Raw genomic sequence first — 18532 nt, 5'->3', positions numbered from 1 at the left:
CCCTATTCTCAGTTCCTAATGCTTCTCCATAGATTTTACCTCAAGCCCACATCCTTCTCCCTTTGGTGACCCAGCACGGACCCTCATCATTACCCTGCTCCTGACAGGTACCATACAGCCCTTTCTTCTTAGTCTGGGTCCAGGCCCTGTGCATCTGAAGACATGGAGTTTGTGTCTGGATACCGGGATGAGTTCCTTGATTTCGCTGCTCTTCTCTTTGGCTGGTTCCGCAAGTTCGTGGCAGAGAAAGGGACCATGGGGACCAGCCTTGAGGGCCGATGGCGTCAACTGGAGGCTCAGATAAGGAGGCTGCCCCAGGACCCTGCCCTCTGGGTGCTCCACGTCTTACCAAACCGTAGTGTGGGCATCAGCCTGGGGCAAGGTGCAGAGCCAGGTCCCGGGCCGGGCCTGGGGGCTTCCCGGCTCCTGGGAGATGAGCCTCCGCTCCGCTTGAGAGACCTGAGTCCTTATGTTAGTTTTGTCAGCCTGGAGGATGGGGAAGAAGGGGAGGAGGAAGAAGATGAAGAAGAGGATGGAAAAGGGAGCTCAGGCACAGAGAAGGCGGAACCACAGGAGGGTGGGGAGCCAGCCCCTTCCAGCAGGGAATCCCCCCAAGAAGCAAAGCCACCAGCTGAGTCAGAGGTGACCCAGCAAGAGGCAAGCTGTGATGATGGCTGCCGGGAAGACAGAGGAGAGGATGAGAGGGCTCCTGAAAAGAGGAAAGGACGGAGGAGTGGTGAGAACCCAGGGTGGCCCTGCCTTGTCCCCTGTCCAGACATCTTTCTGAACTCCTCCCATGTCTCTCAACCGAGTAGGAGTCACAGGCTGTTAACTTTCATGCAAATTTATTGCCCAAAGTTCATCTGCCACAATGTGTTGTTTTTTAATTTAAACCAACATCTAAGCACTGTAAAGAATGAAAGTCCAGAGACCTTGCATCTTAAGAAAAATTGAGGTTCTAGGCCTGGAGAGGTGGTTTAGAGGTTAAGAGCATTGACTGCTCTTCCAGAGAATCCAGGTTCAATCCCCAGCACCCACATGGTGGCTAACTATCTTCTGTAACTCCATTTCCAAGGACATCCAACACCCTCTCCTGCCTTCTGCAGGCACTGATATACAGACATGCATGTGGAGAAAATACCCATATGCATAAAATGAAAATAAATCTAAAGAAAGAGAAATCCAGATTTTGATATGGTGCCCATGTTTCTTACATTCTGGCTCCGTATAGCAGTTGCCCCCTTTACATGGGGGCTGCCTCTCTTATCTAGTCCCTTCTACTCATTGAAGTTGTCTGTCCCCTCCAGATATCTAAACTTGATATATCTGACTGTGATATCTGTCCCCTTCTCTCGCGCCCAAATGTTCCCTCTTTCCACAGAGACTGCACCCCTGCACCTTTCTTGTCTTTTGCTGGTGACCGATGAGCATGGCACCATCTTGGGCATTGATCTGCTAATGGATGGAACTCACGGGCGTGTGGGCCAGAGCCCAGGGGCTGAGAATCTGGCTCCTCGGGCCTATGCTCTCCTTTGCCACAGCATGGCCTGCCCTATGGGCTCTGGGGACCCCCGAAAACCCCGACAGCTTACTGTGGGAGATGCCCACCTGCATCGGTACAAATATCTGGGATCAGAGGGTGGAAAGGTGTGGAAACTCCTGAGCCCTTTTAGCCTGATGCCACCTGTATCCCCATGCAGAGACCTGGAGATCCTTGTTCCGAGGCTCGGCGTGAAGTTAGCAAAGACCCCAATGAGGACATGGGGTCCTCGGCCAGGCTTTACTTTTGCCTCCCTTCGGGCTCGAACTTGTCATGTTTGTCACAAGCACAGCTTCGAAGTGAAATTGACACCCTGGTGAGCATCCCCAAGGCTGGAGTCAACAGAAGACTCCAGCAGTTAGACAACCACGAAGAAAGGCAAGCTGGGCCAGTGGGGATCCCAGGCAGACAGGCAGGAAAGTAGGAAGGGATAGGACAAACAAATTATGAGCGATTAGCTACAGAATGCAATACAAACAGGCTGAGTGGCATATGGTCAGATTATAGCCCACGGGACCCATGAAGACTGAGGGGTGCCAATTACCCCTGTCTCCCCAGCCCCCAGTGCAATGCTGTCCTATACTGTGGAGAGGCTTGTCTCCAGGCTGACTGGCGCCGATGCCCAGATGATGTGAGCCACAGATTCTGGTGCCCGAGACTTGCCGGTTTTATGGAGCGAACAGGGGAACTGGCAAGTCTGCCTTTCACCTATACTGCAGGTATCCTAAGGAGGTCAAAGTAGCAGGGAGGGGATCCTGGGACCAGGTCTTCGGGACTGGGTCCAGGGCCTGAAGAATGAGTGTTTGGCCGAAGTCTGCATCCTTGGAAGAAGAGCTGGTGCTGTGTATTGGGTGTTAGGGACCAGAGCAGCTGAGGCAGAATGACTGATCCAGGGAGAGACCAGGGCAGCTGAGGCATTGGTTCAAACGCTTGCTGTTCACCTCTACTACCGTCTAGTCATGTGACCTCAAACAGTTCACTTAAGCCAGGCATGGTAGCACGTTCCCAGCACTTGGGAGGCCGAGAGAGGAAGATCTCATGTTCCAGGCCACCCTGGGCTATGTGACACCTTGTCTCAAAAACAAGACAAGACAAGAGCTGCCTCTGATGGGGCATACCTGTAATCACAGCATTTGGAAGGTGGAGACAGGAGGATCCTCTGCTACCTAGTAAATTTAAAGTCAGCCTGTGCTGCAATGAGATCCTGTTTTAAAATTAAAAAAAAAAACCTCAAATTTCATCATCTGTAAAAAAGGAATACTAGCAAATATAAAATCACATTTAATTATTTCAAGGGTTGTGTAAACTCTCGGTGCCTGGAACATGGTAGACACTCAGAAAGGAAAATTTCCTCCCTAGGTAAAACCAGGCTCGAAAATCAGGGTCCTTAGGGATAGCAGAGGACAGTTAAAGTCCTGGAGCTTAGCAACCAAGTCCTCAATCCTCGCCCCTTCTCCTGCAGAGGTGACCAGTGAGACCTTTAACAAGGAGGCTTTCCTGGCCTCTCGAGGCCTCACTCGTGGCTATTGGACCCAGCTCAGCATGCTGATTCCAGGGCCTGGCACCCCCAGTAGCCCTTGGGGCAGCACATCATCCCTCAGCCACCTTCTCAATGGTATGTGGGGCCTTTTACCAGGAATGGGCTAAAGGGAAGGTGGTGGGGAGGGCTGGGGGAGTGGATCAGGTCCCATTTAACCCCTCCATATACACATTAGGCCTATACATGTAGTCCTAATTGGGTTAGTACCGCCCCTGTACTGACCCTATTAGGATTATTTTAAGCCTTTACACAGACCTCAAAGGAGTCATTTCTGTCTGATTCATCCAATAACCCTGTCCCTAGGGTAACTCCAATCCTGCTATAGCTTCAGGCCTTCAGGGTATACAAGTCTCCTGGGAGGGGTGGGGAGAGGAGGCAGGTAGGGGTTTACAGCTCTTAGGCACTGCTTCTCGGCCACTCAGGTGATCCTTACCAGCTCCTGCAGGGAGATGGACCTGCCCTGATGCCTCCAGTGCCTCTAGACCCACCCAAGAGCCTCTTCGGTGAGCTGGAAGGGTCCTGTAGGAGTTGGGACAGAGATCCTGCAGGGGGTGGCGGACAGAAACCTGGTGCCTGAGGGGGGATGGCTCATTAAAGATTGAAACCCAGGTCTGGGATCAAGCCCCCGTTAAGACTCTCTCCCCAGGTTCATGGCAGGATTACTACACGTGGCGGGGCCTTAGCCTGGACTCCCCCATGGCTGTGCTTCTCACCTACCCGCTGACCGTGTACTACGTCATCACCCACCTGGTACCCCAGTCCTGTAAGGGGCGCAGACAGGACGGGAGGCCGGGGGTGGGGTTGGCAGCAAGGGTGCCCCCTCCCCATCTTTAATAAGTGGACTTCTCACCAGTTCCTGAGCTCAACATTCAAAACAAGCAGTCGCTGAAGATCCACGTGGTAGAGGCCGGGAAGGAATTTGATCTTGTCATGGTGTTTTGGGTAACGTCCCACTCAGAAAGGATGCATTGAAAAGATGGATGTGGTCATAGGGTGGGACCCTGGGCTGACCTTCTCTCTGTCTCTAAGGAGCTCTTGGTGCTTCTCCCTCACGTGGCCCTGGAGCTACAGTTTGTGGGTGACAGCCTACCACCTGAGAGTGACCAGCAGCATTTTACTATGCAAAGGGTGAGAGCTAGAGAGGGGGGTCCTCTTCTCCAGCCCTGTCTCTGGTAGCCTGGCGGGACCCTCCCCTTCCCCTCCATCTTCCTCTGCTCTTCCTGGGGCTCCCTCCCATTACCCGGACTTTCATCGGCTTTCCTACCCCACTCCTGGCCCCACAGGATGGCGCTGAGGTGTCTGTGCGTCCTAATTCTGGGGCAACGGCCCGGCTCAGCTCTGGGACTAAGGAGAAGGGAGGGCGAAGGGACCTGCAAATCAGGGTGTCCACGCGGCCCTATCACCTGCTCCAGGGACCCAAGCCTGACCTGGTTATTGGTAAGAGCCTGGGGCTCGAGGGCAGGGATTTGGGGAAAGTAAAAGGACACTGTGGACACCAGTGTCATCCTCTCTCGTTAGGATTTAACTCTGGCTTTGGTCTCAAGGACACATGGCTGAGCTCTCTGCCTCGACTACAGGTGGATAATCTTGCTTACTTAGGTCCTTCCCTTCTCTAAAGTACTGGGCTCGCCCACCCCTCAACTGCTTCACAGACTTGGGGTGTACCTCTCCAGCATCCTGTTCTCTTCTGGGCTTTATCTATCGGGGAGGGTGGGGCTTGGGATGTATCTGGGCAAGGGAGCCTCCCAGGGGGTGTCTGAGAGCCCACCCAAACCTCAGTCTCTCCGAGTGCCAGCTTTCTTCACGGAGAGCAGTGAATACGGCTGTGTGATGGACGATCAGACCATGGCGGTGGCCACCGGAGGGGGCACCAGCTCCCCACAGCCCAACCCCTTCCGCTCCCCATTCCGCCTCAGAGCTGCTGACAACTGCATGCCCTGGTAAGGGCCCATGGCTGCCTAAAGCTCTCTGTTCCGCGATTTATATACTCTGTAGCCTAAAAGGTTCTCTTCGCCCCAACCTTACAACCCTCCATCTCTGTCCTCTTACTGTCCTTGCTGAATTGGACAAACCCCAACACAAACCTTGTCAACTCTCAACTCCTCGCCCTGCTCCTATAAAGACTCTGTTGTTTATTTTTTTTTCTGGGGCCTGGGGACCGAACTCGGGCGACAGGCCTCGCGGCAGGTCCTTTACTCCCTGAGCTGCTCTCACACCTCTACCATCGTGTTGTCCTTTACTGCACCTAGCCCTAGATCTGTGCAACTAAGCTCGCCTACTGGGAGGCCCCGCCCTGCCCCTGACCACGCCCTCACTGCAGGTACTGCAATGCCTTCATCTTCCATTTGATCTACAAGCCTGCCCAAGGTGGCGCAGTCCGCTCGGCACCCGGCCCTGTCCCTAGACCCCCAACTCCGGCTGCTCCTCCTGTCCCCACTCGAAGGCGCCGGGGAGAAAAGAAAGCTGCTCGTGGGCCCCGCAGGCGCAGATGAGTGCGGAGTTGGCAGCCGTCCCCTTCATTCCAAAGTCTGCTTCCTAAAGGAAAACACTCCAAGGCCCTGGGGAAGACTGACTGTCAGGACACGAAAGGTTAAATAAAATTCCTTATTAGAAACCTCTGAGTTATTGACCCTTCGACTTCACGCTCATGATTCATTATCCTGGAAAAGAAGATAAGGATTTGGGATGACTTTCTCCGGGTCCCTCTCACTCGGCTCGCTAACTCCGGTGGGGAGTGGGGTGTACCGCCTTCCTTGGTCATCCCAAAATCCTCTCCTAGTTTGTATGTTGGTAAGACGTTTTCTAGCCTGGAACCATCCAGGTCTCCCGCCATAACAAGGAGATACCAAAAATCAGAAAGTGACTTCCCTTAGTGGGATTGGGAAGCAGCCAGCCTCCGCGGGATACAATCCACACTTGGTTTAGAATCAGTGGAGAGCCTCAGGAGGCAAATTCCACCTTCTCTCATTCTTCACAATCCCCCACAACCAGAACCTAGACCTCCCTGCCAACGTCCCTTTAGGGAGCTCTCTATGAGGTTTGGTAGACAGAAATTGGAAGGCAGTTCTAACCGCATGGGGACCAGAAGCTGATGTGGTTGGTGAGCTAAGCTTCTAGTTCCTCTGTCCCCTCAAGCCAGACACCTCTAAATAACAATATGCATTCTGTCATTACGGAATTACCCATTATCTTGCTCAATTATTATTTCACTTCCTTAGGGAGGAAGGCATTTCCTGCCTCATACTTGGAAGCTAGATAGGCACATCTCCCCAACCCTGAAATCCCCCTTTTCATATTCATAATTCCTAGTCTCCCCTCTAAGCTACACACCGGCAAAGCGTGGGTGCTACACTGTCTCTAAACTTCTGGCAGGGAACCTGCTTTGGAACTGTTTCTCCAGCTACTTCCACACACTCAGGCTTTCCTCTCTCCCTCCTTCTAGTTTCTCCTCAGCTTCAGTCTCTGTAGCCAGAGAAAAAAAGCTTAGTTTTCCGGTGAACTGAAGAGAAACAAACAGCTTCAATGCTCCTTCCCCAGCCAAAACAAACTCCAAATTCCTGGGAAAAAATGTAGAAAAGGATATGCTATCTGCAAGCCATGGGATTGCCAAGATCATTATTCACTTTGTTCCGCTGGCCCGTTCCCTTTTCTCCAGTGAACAGACAACAGTTTTATATAAAAATGTTTCCTAGCTGGGTGACGGTGGCGCACGCCTTCAATCCCAGTAGACAATACTTTTATAAAAATGTTTCCTAGCTGGGTGATGGTGGCATATGCCTTTAATCCCAACACTCAGGAGGCAGAGGCGATCTCTGTGAATTCAAGGACAGCCTGGTCTACAGAGTGAGTTCCAGAGCAATCAGGACTACACAGAGAAACCTGTCTCAAAATAAAATATAAAATAAAATAAAATATTTCATATGCAAACTGCTCCTTTATGAATTTGCTTCCCTCTGAGCATGATTTTATGCCTGTTATGACATAAACTGGGAAGATAAGCCAGGGAACCTTTAGTACAAAACCAGGTCCTCCTGAGACTTTGTTTAAGAAAAAAGAGAGATGGGCTGGAGAGATGGCTCAGAGGTTAAGAGCATTGCCTGCTCTTCCAAAGGTTCTGAGTTCAATTCCCAGCAACCACATGGTGGCTCACAACCATCAGTAATGGGGTCTGGTGCCCTCTTCTGGCCTGCAGGCATACACACAGACAGAATATTGTATACATAATAAATAAATAAATAAATAAATATTAAAAAAGACTAATCTTTAAAAAAGAAAAAGAAAAAAGAGAAAGAAAAGAAAGGAAGAAAAGAATAAACAAAACCAGGAAAAGAATGCTTCATAATGTGTAAATTATATGAACTTCAAGTTAGTGTCTCTAAAACTATGTTGAAACAGAGCCATAAGCATTGCTTTGCATATTATTTGATGCTTCAGGACACAAATGCAGACTTTGACTAAAATAGATTCTCTGTCCCGGTAAAAGGCTCCTCTGAAGACTCAGTGAGTCAGATCAAGGCAAGTTGAAAAAGTATAACAACAGGTTTATTTGAGCAAAGCAACTCCTAGGTGGGTTCTCCAGTCCCAGAGATGAAAGGCCAGAAAAGCCACACGCCCAAACTAGAGCAGGGAGACTTTATAGCTTGTAGGTGAGGGGTGATGACGTGTCTGCCACAAGCTTGGTTTGTGCCCAAGTATGGTCCAAAGCTGAATGCTGTAAGGCAGGGACAGCTTCAGAGGAGGAGCTGCAGAAGCCACCAAGAATGTGGAACTGGGCTTTTTGGTGCCTTCCCTTTATTTGGAGAGTCTCTGAGAGGGTGAGGATTTGGGGAGAGGTGGGGAGGAATGGGATCATGCAGGGATGAGATGGAGGGTCCAACCAAACAGGCAACATTTGATATGAAATGTCTCCCTAAAATTTTCAAATACTAGACAATGGCTTTTGGAAGTGATAAGGTGGTGAGGGTGTTGGGTCCACCGGGTGGGGAGAGCGCTGACCTAATCCATGAATTCCTTAATGGATTCCTGTTATTGAATTATTGCCAGGTGGTGGGAAGCAGGTGGTGGGACACAGGGCTTTATGGAGAAAGCAGGTCCTTGGGGGCATGCCTGTGGGGTGCCAGAGAGAGAACCAGAAAATCAAGAGAGGCCAGAAACAGGAAGGGCATCAGCCAATGCTCAGCCAGGTAAGATGAAATGGGAAGGTGGCCCCTGCTCTGGGCAGCAAACTGACATTCCACGGAGGGTAGCAGCAGGTTGGAGAGCTTGTGTAGGTGGAGGGAAGGTGTGTGGGAGCCATTCCCTGGTACCCTCACTTTCTCTGCCCTTCACTTCCTTCCAGTATCTATGCGTTGTTCATGACCTGTTGTGTCTGCTCCTTCCCACAGAGACACGGACACAACTATCAGGAAAACATGCTGAATTTGCTTTAGAAATGCCTTCATCTTTTAGTATAGCATTTCCTGTACATTTTTATAATGAAATGTGCATATATTTCCAATTGTATTTATTTGTTGGTTTTGTTTTGTTTGGGTTTTTCTTAGTTTCGATTTTGGGTTTTCGAGACAGGATTTCTCTTTGTAACTCTGACTGTCCTGGAACTCACTTTTTAGACTGAGTCATTCATGAGCCCAGAGATCCGCCTGCCTCTGCCTCCCGAGTGCTGAGATTAAAGGTGTGCACCACTGTGCCCAGCTTCCATTCATTTATTTGTTTGTTTGTTGATGGGATAGGGTCTCTCTAGCCCATAGTCTAGAATTTGCTAAGTAGGCCAGGCTGACTTCAAATTCTCAATCCTCCTGCCTCAGCCCCCTAAGAGCTAGAATTATAAGCATGTACCACCACATACGGCTTTTGTGGTTGTTGTTTATTGTTGCTGTTTTGAAACAGGATCTTACTATTTAGCTCCAGCTGGCTTAGAATTTACTATGTAGCTAAGGCTGCCCTCAAACTCTCAGTAATTGTTCTGCCTCAGCCTCCTGAGTACTGAGATTACATAGAGGAGTCACCATGTCCGACTCACTTTTTAAATTTTTAAAGGTATTTATTTTTTAAAAAGATTTATTTATTTATTATGTATACAGTGTTCTGTCTGCATGTATGCCTACAGGCCAGAAGAAGGCACCAGATCTCATTACAGATGGTTGTGAGCCACCATGTAGTTGCTGGGAATTGAACTCAGGACCTCTGGAAGCAGTTAGTGCTCTTAACCTCTGAGCCATCTCTCCAGCCCAACTTTTTAATTTTTTAAATTGATATGTAATTACAACTCTTTACCCAGTATAATATGCAATGACAAGTCAGGGCGACTTTTATCATTTTGTGCCAATAACACTCAAAATCCTTTGTGCTTCTGCTTTGAGGCATACAGTAAACTGCCCACCAAGCCCTGTGTATTCAGAACGTGACCCAAATGCACTGAGTCCACTGACCACTCTCAAGGAAAATATAAACGGCCCTGAGTCCCGGCCTGCAGAAAGCATTACTGTAGCCATTTGGTTGTAATTATAGACACTTTCCACCAGAATGTAGGGCTGGGTTTGTTTTAAACAAAATTTAAATCATGTTGTGTGTAATTCTAATTCCTTTGTAACTCTTATTGTTCTAATTAGTTAATTTGCTTGCACCATGGAAAATCTTGTTGGTATCAAAATTAGGTCATCAGGCTTGGCAGCAAGACCTTTCTCTGCTGAGTCAGCCCCGAACTTCCTTTTTGATGTTCAGGATATTATGACCAGTTTACAAAGTCTTCGAGCAGCTTCCTTTCATGCATGACTGTACACTAATTTAAGATCACAATCTAACCAGGTCTAGTTTTGGACATGTGGGCAATTCCTAAGTTTTCTCAAAGCTAAGTGAAGGATAAGTAAAAAAGGGGCTCACTTTGCTACCAAACCGCACCCACGACGGTCTAGGCCTGCCTGCCTGCTGAGTGAGGAATTGATGTCCCTACTTTGCACGGAGTTTCTGATCAAGGAAGAAAACTTTTTATAGGTACCTGGTAAACATGTGGGGTGGGGGCGGGCGACACTGGGAGTCAGTCCCAGTCTGGCCTCCCTCCTCAGGCCGGAGCCCCAGGAGAGAGGAACCATTGGCAGACATCTAAGGAACACTGAAAACAACCGCAGTGAGCCAATGGGGACTTCACTTTTGGGGACACACAGGGGGGCTTTGGGAGGTACTAGTGATCCCAAGGAACCCACAAGAGTAGCTCCAGTCAGGGATGACCCGCAGCTTTCAAAGCTTTTGCTTTCTCACTGGGGTGTCGTAGATGAAGTAAGAGTCAGCAAGAAGTGGGTTGTTAGTAAACAGCCCAAGCTGATGGCCAGTGCTGAGGCAGGGGCATGGACTTAGTTTCCTAGTGTTTTGTTACCTCTCTGTTTTTAGTTTCAGTTTGAGCCCACTGTAATCAGAGAGCACTCTGTATGATCTCAATTAAAACATTTTAAAATCATTTTTATGTGCATGTGTGTTCTGCCTCCATGTATGCATGTGTGCCACATGTGTAGCTGGTGCCCAGAGAGGTCAGAAGAGGGTGTGGCTGGTGCCCAGAGAGGTCAGAAAAGGGTGTATCTGGTGCCTGCAGAGGTCAGAAGAGGGTGCTGGATTTCCTGGAACTAGAGTTACAGACATCTGTGAACCATCTCATAGGTGCTAGGAACCAAACCTGGGTCTTCTGTAGGAGCAACAAGCGCTCTTAATCTCTAAGCCCCTCTCCAGTTCCTCATCGCAATTTTCAAAAGTTGCTAAGGACTGATTTATGACCCAAGTGTATGGTCTATCTTAGCATACGTTCCTAGGCTACTTGAAAAGAGTATATGTTCTATTGTTGGGTTAGGTACTCTATGAATATTGATTACACCTTATTGATGGAAGGAGCTGAGTTTCTTTTCCCTATTGATTTTTGTTTAATTATTTGATCAGTTCCAGCCAGTGGCTTATGAGGTCAGAGAAAACTGGCTTGAAGCGGAGCTCTTGGAGCTGTCAGCAGAGTAGAGAGGCTGGCTTCTAGATAGGTGGACAGTCCCGGAGGGACTGATTCTAGAGAAATGCTTCTCAGACCCAAGCTCTACCTGCCTAGGATGGAGAACACAAGCATCAAATACTCATCTGTTCACTCTGTGTTCACTCCGCTGAGTTCCTGACATGGTCAGTTTCGCAAGTCAGAGGATATTACCCCCACTTCGTGATAAGGAAACCGAGACACAGGAGACCACGTAACTTACCCAATCAAACACACCAGGCAGCTGAACTTCAGGACATGTGCCTTAATGACCTCACTATCCTCCCTCAAGCTGAAGATGCAGGTTTTCAGGACAATAAAGAAGGCTAGTCTGGGAGCCCTCCCTTCCCAGATGCCAGCATTCTTCCCTGCCCCCAAGCCTCCCTTTGCATGTGTGTTTGGGGGGGTTGTTTTTATTATATTGAGGGGTGTGTGTGTTCAAAGTCACACCCTTTGTTTTGTTTTGAGCTGAGACAGTTTATTGATCTGGAGCTTGCCCAGTAGGCCAGGCTGAGTGACCAGTGAGACCCAAAGATCTGCTCGGCCCATCTCACCAGTGTTGGGATTGCAAATCAGCTCAACACAGCTCCTCTCTCTCTCTCTCTCTCTCCCTTGTGAGTTTTACAGATCAAAGTCTTGGAAACCAACTCAGACTTTCATTCCTGCAAGGCAAGCATTTTGCACCAAACTTTCCCCCCAGCTCCAAAGTTAGCATTGTCTTAAACCAGGTGTCAGTGATTAACCATGCAGTGAATCAGAAACCCTTGTGCCAAGTCTTCTTCAAAATACATGACTAGACTAAAGGAAACCTACAGTGCTCTAAGATCACCACTGCCCCTCAGCCTAGCCCTGCCCCACCCCCTACCGACGGGCAAAGGCATAGGTTAAAAGACACCTTAGGAACCAGAGAACCTCAGTCCAGTGCTCCCAGCTGGCCAGCTTCATGGCAGCTAGAGTTAAGCTCTGAAATTTCTCCCTGAAGAGCCATGTGGTCCTCACAGTGGTGTCACTGGAGAATGAAAGAACTTTTTTTTTCTTTTTTTTTTTTTTTTTGGTTTTTCGAGACAGGGTTTCTCTGCAGCTTTTTAAGAGCCTGTCCTGGAACTAGCTCTTGTAGACCAGGCTGGCCTCAAATGAAAGAACTTTTGACAGGTAGAGCACAATGGGACGTCTTTTAGGTCACTGGGTTATGGCCTTGAAGGAAAAGGTGGTGCCTGGGCCTCTCCCTTTGTTTTCTTTTGCTCCTTGGTCACTAGGTGACATTTTTACATGTGCCCCAGCTAGTGTGTGCTGTTTCCCCACACGTCCCCAAACAATGAGCACACCTAATTGTGGACAGAAACCTCCTTGGTGTTTTTCATCATAGGCTGGTAGAGCATGGGTCTGAGAAGCATTTCTAGTAGTGTGGAGGAGCCGCGGGCTGTGTCCTGCTGCCTGGCTTGCTTAACCCCCAAAATAATCACACAGAAATTGTATTAATTAAATTACTGCTTGGCCCATAAGCTCTAGCCTCTTATTGGCTAACTCTTACATCTTGATTCAACCCATTTCTAATAATCTGTATGTCACCATGAGGTCATGGCTTACCGGGAAAAATTCAGCATGTCTGACCTGGAGGTTGGCTCCATGGCGGCAATCCCTGACCCTGCTTCCTTCCTCCCAGAATTCAGTTCTGTCTACCCCTCCTACCTATGTTCTGCCCTATCAGGCCAAGCAGTTTCTTTATTAATTAACCAATGAAAGCAACACATAGATAGAAGGACCTCCTACACCAATTTCTCTGGAGTCTGTCATTACCAGTTTGTTCACCTTTCTGGAAGCCAGCCTCTCTACTCTGTTGATGGTTAGAAGAGCTCAGCTTCAGACTAGTTTTCTCTGAGCTCATCAGCAATGGCTCACCTGCCGAAAACTGAACAATTAAGCAAAAATCAAATAGGAAACAAAAACAAAGTACCTTCAATCAGCAGGGTGTAATCAATATTTATAGATTACTTCACCCAACAATAGGAACACATGGAAGTGTTGACCGAAATTAAAGCTGTTCTTCACTAGAGTTAATAATCTCAGGTGTTTTTCTATAGTGGTAGGAAGCAGATGACCCTAGTTTCTCTGGATCTATCTTCTTACGTGAAATTCAGCATAATAATAGTGCCTGAGTTTCATCCTCAGCCAGCCTTAGCCCCAAACAGCTTTATTTGTCCCCCTTGAGAGTCCATTCTCCTACCTCCTCCCCATCCTGTCTTAAATCCTTTCATTGAACTTCGTGGGACTCAAGGTAAGACAACATAACACCCCAAGTTACCAAGCTGCTTCCAGCGTTGTACCCACCTTCTTGCCACTCATGGAAACCAGCTCTCCCTGCATGATTCTGCACCCCGCAACACCGAGAGCTGGTAGCTACTTTCTCTTTCCCAAACCTAAGCTTTTTTGAGGAACATGCCAACAAACTATGTTACCCATGGCCTATTATCACCGGATGCCCACCAATTGCATCAATGTTTAAGCTTCTGGCTTACATTTGCTTTGTTGTTATGAGTCTGTAAGTAGAGACTGTGTGTTGGTTTCCCAGCCATCCAGACCTGAATAATCACACAGAAATATACTAATTACAACACTACTTGGCTGATGGCTCAGGCATATTTCTAGCTAGCTCTTAAATCTTAAATTAACCCATTTCTATTGATCTATGTATCACCACAAGGCTGTGGGCTACCTACTAGTTCTGGCATCTTTCTCCTTCAACAGCTACATGGTATCTCCCTGACTTTGCCTTCTTACTCCCTACATCTAGTTTAGGTTTTCCCAACTAGCTCTATTCTGCCATGCCATAGGCCAAAGCTTCTTTATTAACCAATGGTAATAAAACATAGTCACAGCATACAGAGAGGAATCCCACATCATGAGTGTATTTATTTATTTATTTATTTATTTATTTATTTATTTATATGTATACAACATTCTGCCTCCATGTATGCCCGCATACCAGAGGAGCTCTCTAGATCTCAGTACATATGGTTGTGAGCCACCATGTGGTTGCTGGGAATTGAACTCAGGACCTCCGGAAGAGCAGCCAGTGCTCTTAACCTCTGAGCCATCTCTCCAGCCCATGAGTCTGTTTTTTGTTTGTGTGGGCACAAGTCCACCTGCACAATCATGGTCAAAACCCAGACTCTGGTAGAAACTGACCAGCTCCAGACTCCCCAGTACAAGCCCCTCATTATCCCTCTTCCCAGATTCCTTTCTGATACCATCCTGCCAGTGAGTCTCCAGCCCTTCAGTCTTTAGTCTAATGCTTTAGTCCCCATGTTTCTACCATGTATCACCCTCTTCTTATCCTTACCTCTCAGTTAAACCAGGTGACATCCCTTTGACTTTTGCTATAAACATCCTTTTACGTATACTACTTGGAGCCGGGCGGTGGTGGCGCACGCCTTTAATCCCAGCACTTGGGAGGTAGAGGCAGGCGGATCTCTGAGTTCGAGGCCAGCCTGGTCTACAAGAGCTAGTTCCAGGACAGGCTCTAGAGACTACAGGGAAACCCTGTCTTGAAAAACCAAAAAAAAAAAAAAACCAAAAACAAAAACATATACAATGAGTTAGAAGCCACACTGGCAAGCATGAAACCTTGTTTCAAACATATATCACCAACCAAGTAGTATATGTTTTTTTTGTTTTTGTTTTTGTTTTTGGTTTTTTTTTTTTTTTTTTTGGTTTCTATATATCTTGCTTTCTGGGAAGCTGGCTGGCATCTCCCAGACTCCATGCCTCTTCTCCTGTACCTCTGCTTAGATTTCCCCCATGGCTCTATCCTGCCTTGCCATAGACCAAGCAGCTTTATTATCAACCAATGAGAGCAATACATATTCAAAGCATACAGAAAGACCATCCCACAGCAGGCGTTGGCATGGGAGAGCTGGTAGAACCATAACTGTAGGACTTCCATGACTTGGGGAAATAGCAGTATAGCAGAGAGGAGTCTCAGTGGAAATCCAATATTGCTGTAGCAGAAGCCAGAGGCCTTGAGTCAGACCAACAACTCACTGCAATGAACATTTGCAAGCAAAGCTGTTTGGGCAAAAGAGTGTACCGAGTGACACCCCGAATCACCCAATGCCACTGCTATGAATGAATATGTGATGGAGAGGCAGGAAAGAAAGAGGAGCAAGGTGACACACACACAGACACACAGAGACACACACAGACACACACAGAGACACACACAGACACATAGGCACACAGACACACACAGGCACAGACACACAGACACACACACAGGCACACACATAGACACACACACACACACGGCAGAACTGAAGAGGAGACAGCTGTGGTGGGTGTGAGAGAACACTGCAGTTAACAGAGGAGCAGTTTGTCACCGAGAGGGGTTGGCAAGATGATTTTTATTATCATTTTATATTTCCTTTTGGGGGAAGAGATTACCAGGGTGGAAGGTAGACATGGAAGGATTTGGAAATGATTGGGATGGGGTACATGATGTGAACTTCCCAAAGAATCAATTAAAAATTAAGTTAATAAAAATTTTAAAATAAAACAAGGGCCAGGGCGATGGCTCCTGGTGGTATAAGTGCTAACTGCACAAGTCTGGGGAGCTTGAGATAGGAGGTGGAGGCAGGAGACTGAAAGTGAGCAGCCAGTTGTATATGCACACTTACCAGCCAAAGCATGAGACCTTCAGGAGGAGGAAAGCAAGCGCCATCCCCTGAATGATCCCCACTGACTTCCCGCTCATACACCATAGCACAGGCACACCCCCTACCCCCAACAACAAATAAATACATTTAAAACAAAGTCCTGTGAAATTTGACTAAACCAAATTCAATCAGTGATTTTCCCTTTTCCTTTTATAAGAAATATATTTATACTTTGACAATTTCATGTATGATACAACTACCTTGCTCATATCCACCCCCAGTTCCTCCTCCTTTTCTCCCAGATCCACCCCCAACACACCCAACACAGCCTCTTCCTGTTTCCAAGTCCTCTTTTTGTTTTTTTAATGCAACCCACTGAGTACAACTAGATCAGCCCACATGGCATGGATATGGGGCCATCTATCAGACCAGTCAGGCACGGGGCCTCATGAGCCTCTCCCCATCAGGGCTGGAATGTTGACTGGCTCAGTCTTGTGCAAGTGAGTTCATGGGTACAATGGCGCTATTGTGTCCAGAAGAGAGCTTTTCACAGTGCTCTCCCATCTTCTGGCTCTTACGTTCCATGAGCACAGTGGCCATGTCATGTCCAGAGGACAGCATTTCACAGTACTCTCCAATCTTCTGCTCTTACATTCTTTCTGCCCCCTCTTCCTTGACATTCCCTGAGCCTTGGGATAATTATTATAAATATCCTACTTAGGACTAATCATTCCCAGCCACTTCTCAGAGCTCAGACCAGTTAGTTACTAGTCTGTATTAACCACTGCCCACTGCTAAAAGAAGCTTGACTGGCCAAGGTTGAGAGCCACATGTTTATGGGTACAAACATAGCTAGAAGGCAGTTTGGTAGCATGCCCATTTAACAAAACCACACTACCTGGTACCCTTCTAGAGCCTGTGGCCTCACCAACCATGAATGGGTTTTTGGCCAGGTTTGTGGTACCAGGTATTACCGGGTACCGGTATGAATTCCCTCCTGTGGAATAAGCCTCAGATCCCTCAGAAAATAGTTGGCTACCCCCATAGAATCCACGAAACTATTTCATGTCCATCTTGTCTCTCAGGCTGAGACATGCAGGGTCTACCACTGAGTAAGACCATAGACAATTTTTCTCCCCTCACAGCCCGCACTGAGGATCCCAGCACTATAAAACAAGCCAGCAGGAAGTTCCCAGGTTAGTGACAGGTGATTTCTCTGTCCTGAAGTCGCAGTGGGTTGTGTCTTCATTAATAGGGTCTTATCATCTAGTTATGGCGAGGAAACCAAGAGCAATAGAATACCAATAGCCTGTGTTACTTAGGAGGCCTTGAGGCTTCCCTGATCAATAACTCATAGACTAGTATCTCATGCCCAGCACCAAGGCTTTGTTTAATAGAGCATGTCCACTGTCCATTACACAGTTTTAAGTGATTTACTTACCTTATGTGTGTTAAAGTTTTGCCTTCAGGTACGTATGTGTGCCACATGCATGTCTGGTTCCTGCCAAGGCCAGGTGTTAGAACCCTGGAATGAAGTTATAGGTGACCGTGAGCCACCGTGTGAGTACTGAGAGACAAACCCAGGCCCTCTGCAAGAGCAGTAAGTGCTCCGGCAAGACATCTCCCCGGCTCACTATTTTAATTATATTTTAAAATTAGCTTCCAGAGAAGTGGGTTTCTATGTCTTTTTCACATATCATTAGCTTTGGCCACCATCTGCCCCTCTTCTGTGCCATCCCCAACCATCACTGCTTAAACCTTTATCCCCTTTGAGCCTTCCCTGCCTTCCCTCTGCTTTTATATCATATATGTTCAGCTGGCGCTACTCTCCAGCTCTTCCCCTCCTCCCTCTCAGGAGGTACTTCCTGGCTGCCTGACCTCTACAGACAATCCAAAGCTAAATACACAAAGTTAAAAATTTGAAGCATATAGCAGTTACATATAAGAAAGAACATGCAAGGTTTGTCTTTCTGGGCCATTATAATTTCTTCTAGTTCCCTCCATTTTCCTGTAAATTTTGTCTTTTTTAAAAAATTTTATTTAAGCATAGGTGTGTATCCCTGTGTGAGTACACCACATGCAGGTGTCCCAGGAGACCAGAGAGGGCACTGGCTCCCCAGAACTGGAGTCACAGGCAGTTGCGGGTGGTCAGCATGGATGCTTGAGACGGAACTTGCTCACCCACAAGTGCTGCAGCACTCTTTATTCCTAGCAAGCTGGTGTCTCAGGGAGCCCTGGGTGCACAGGCTAGTGTAAGGTAACCAGGGGAATGGGCAGCTGTGGAGAAACCAACCCCCACGGTGCAGGAAGACTTTCTACTGTGAATGCTCCGGAGGCACCCACACTCCTGTGGGCACCTCCTCACTCATGTTCTGAAGGAAGCCCTAAGTGCGCTGGTTCTCCAGGTTGAACTCTGGTGACTTTGCTTTGTCACTGGGATTTTACAAGGAGGAGGCGGGAGGTGTCGCATCTCCCTGTGAGTTCTCACATCATCGGGGTATTCAGCAGGACAGGGCAAAACCAGCGGTGGATTCAGGGTTGGCAATAGCGTGATCCCCGCTACAGATAACTAAGGCAGAAAGCTGAAGCTGAGACCAAGCTGTGCATCACAGCCTGTGCCCCAGTGAGGCACCTGTCCTCAACGAGCCAAGTAAAGCAGCCAAAGTAAGAGTAATAACACGGCGATACTGGAAGAGGGACAAAGAGACCCAGTGACACCCTACCCCCACCCACCCTTCTACCCACCCTCAAGTCTATCTTCTAGGTTCTGAGGGGAAGGTTTAAAAAGAAGCCGAGAGAAC

At 48.0% G+C, this 18532-nt stretch overlaps 1 protein-coding gene across 3 annotated transcripts; it reads left to right on the top strand.

Moving 5' to 3' along the window:
• Positions 1-162: 162 nt before the first annotated feature.
• On the top strand, positions 163-5572 carry Zmynd15 (zinc finger MYND-type containing 15). Of its 3 annotated transcripts, XM_038326673.1 has the most exons (13): positions 163-736; positions 1382-1616; positions 1701-1856; positions 2099-2259; positions 3003-3155; positions 3503-3583; positions 3727-3843; positions 3934-4022; positions 4110-4208; positions 4364-4517; positions 4599-4657; positions 4860-5020; positions 5401-5572. In XM_038326673.1, exons 1-13 carry the CDS (start codon positions 163-165, stop codon positions 5570-5572), a joined length of 2211 nt encoding a protein of 736 aa, XP_038182601.1. The 3 variants fall into 3 exon arrangements, with proteins under 3 accessions (XP_038182601.1, XP_038182602.1, XP_038182600.1); XM_038326674.1 differs by lacking the exon at positions 3727-3843; XM_038326672.1 differs by having other exon boundaries at positions 4364-4657.
• Positions 5573-18532: the final 12960 nt, after the last annotated feature.

The sequence above is a fragment of the Arvicola amphibius genome, chromosome 4 (genome assembly GCF_903992535.2).
Source record: "Arvicola amphibius chromosome 4, mArvAmp1.2, whole genome shotgun sequence".
NCBI classification, from domain to species: Eukaryota; Metazoa; Chordata; class Mammalia; order Rodentia; family Cricetidae; genus Arvicola; species Arvicola amphibius.
This window is presented reverse-complemented; position numbering and strand designations above follow the sequence as displayed.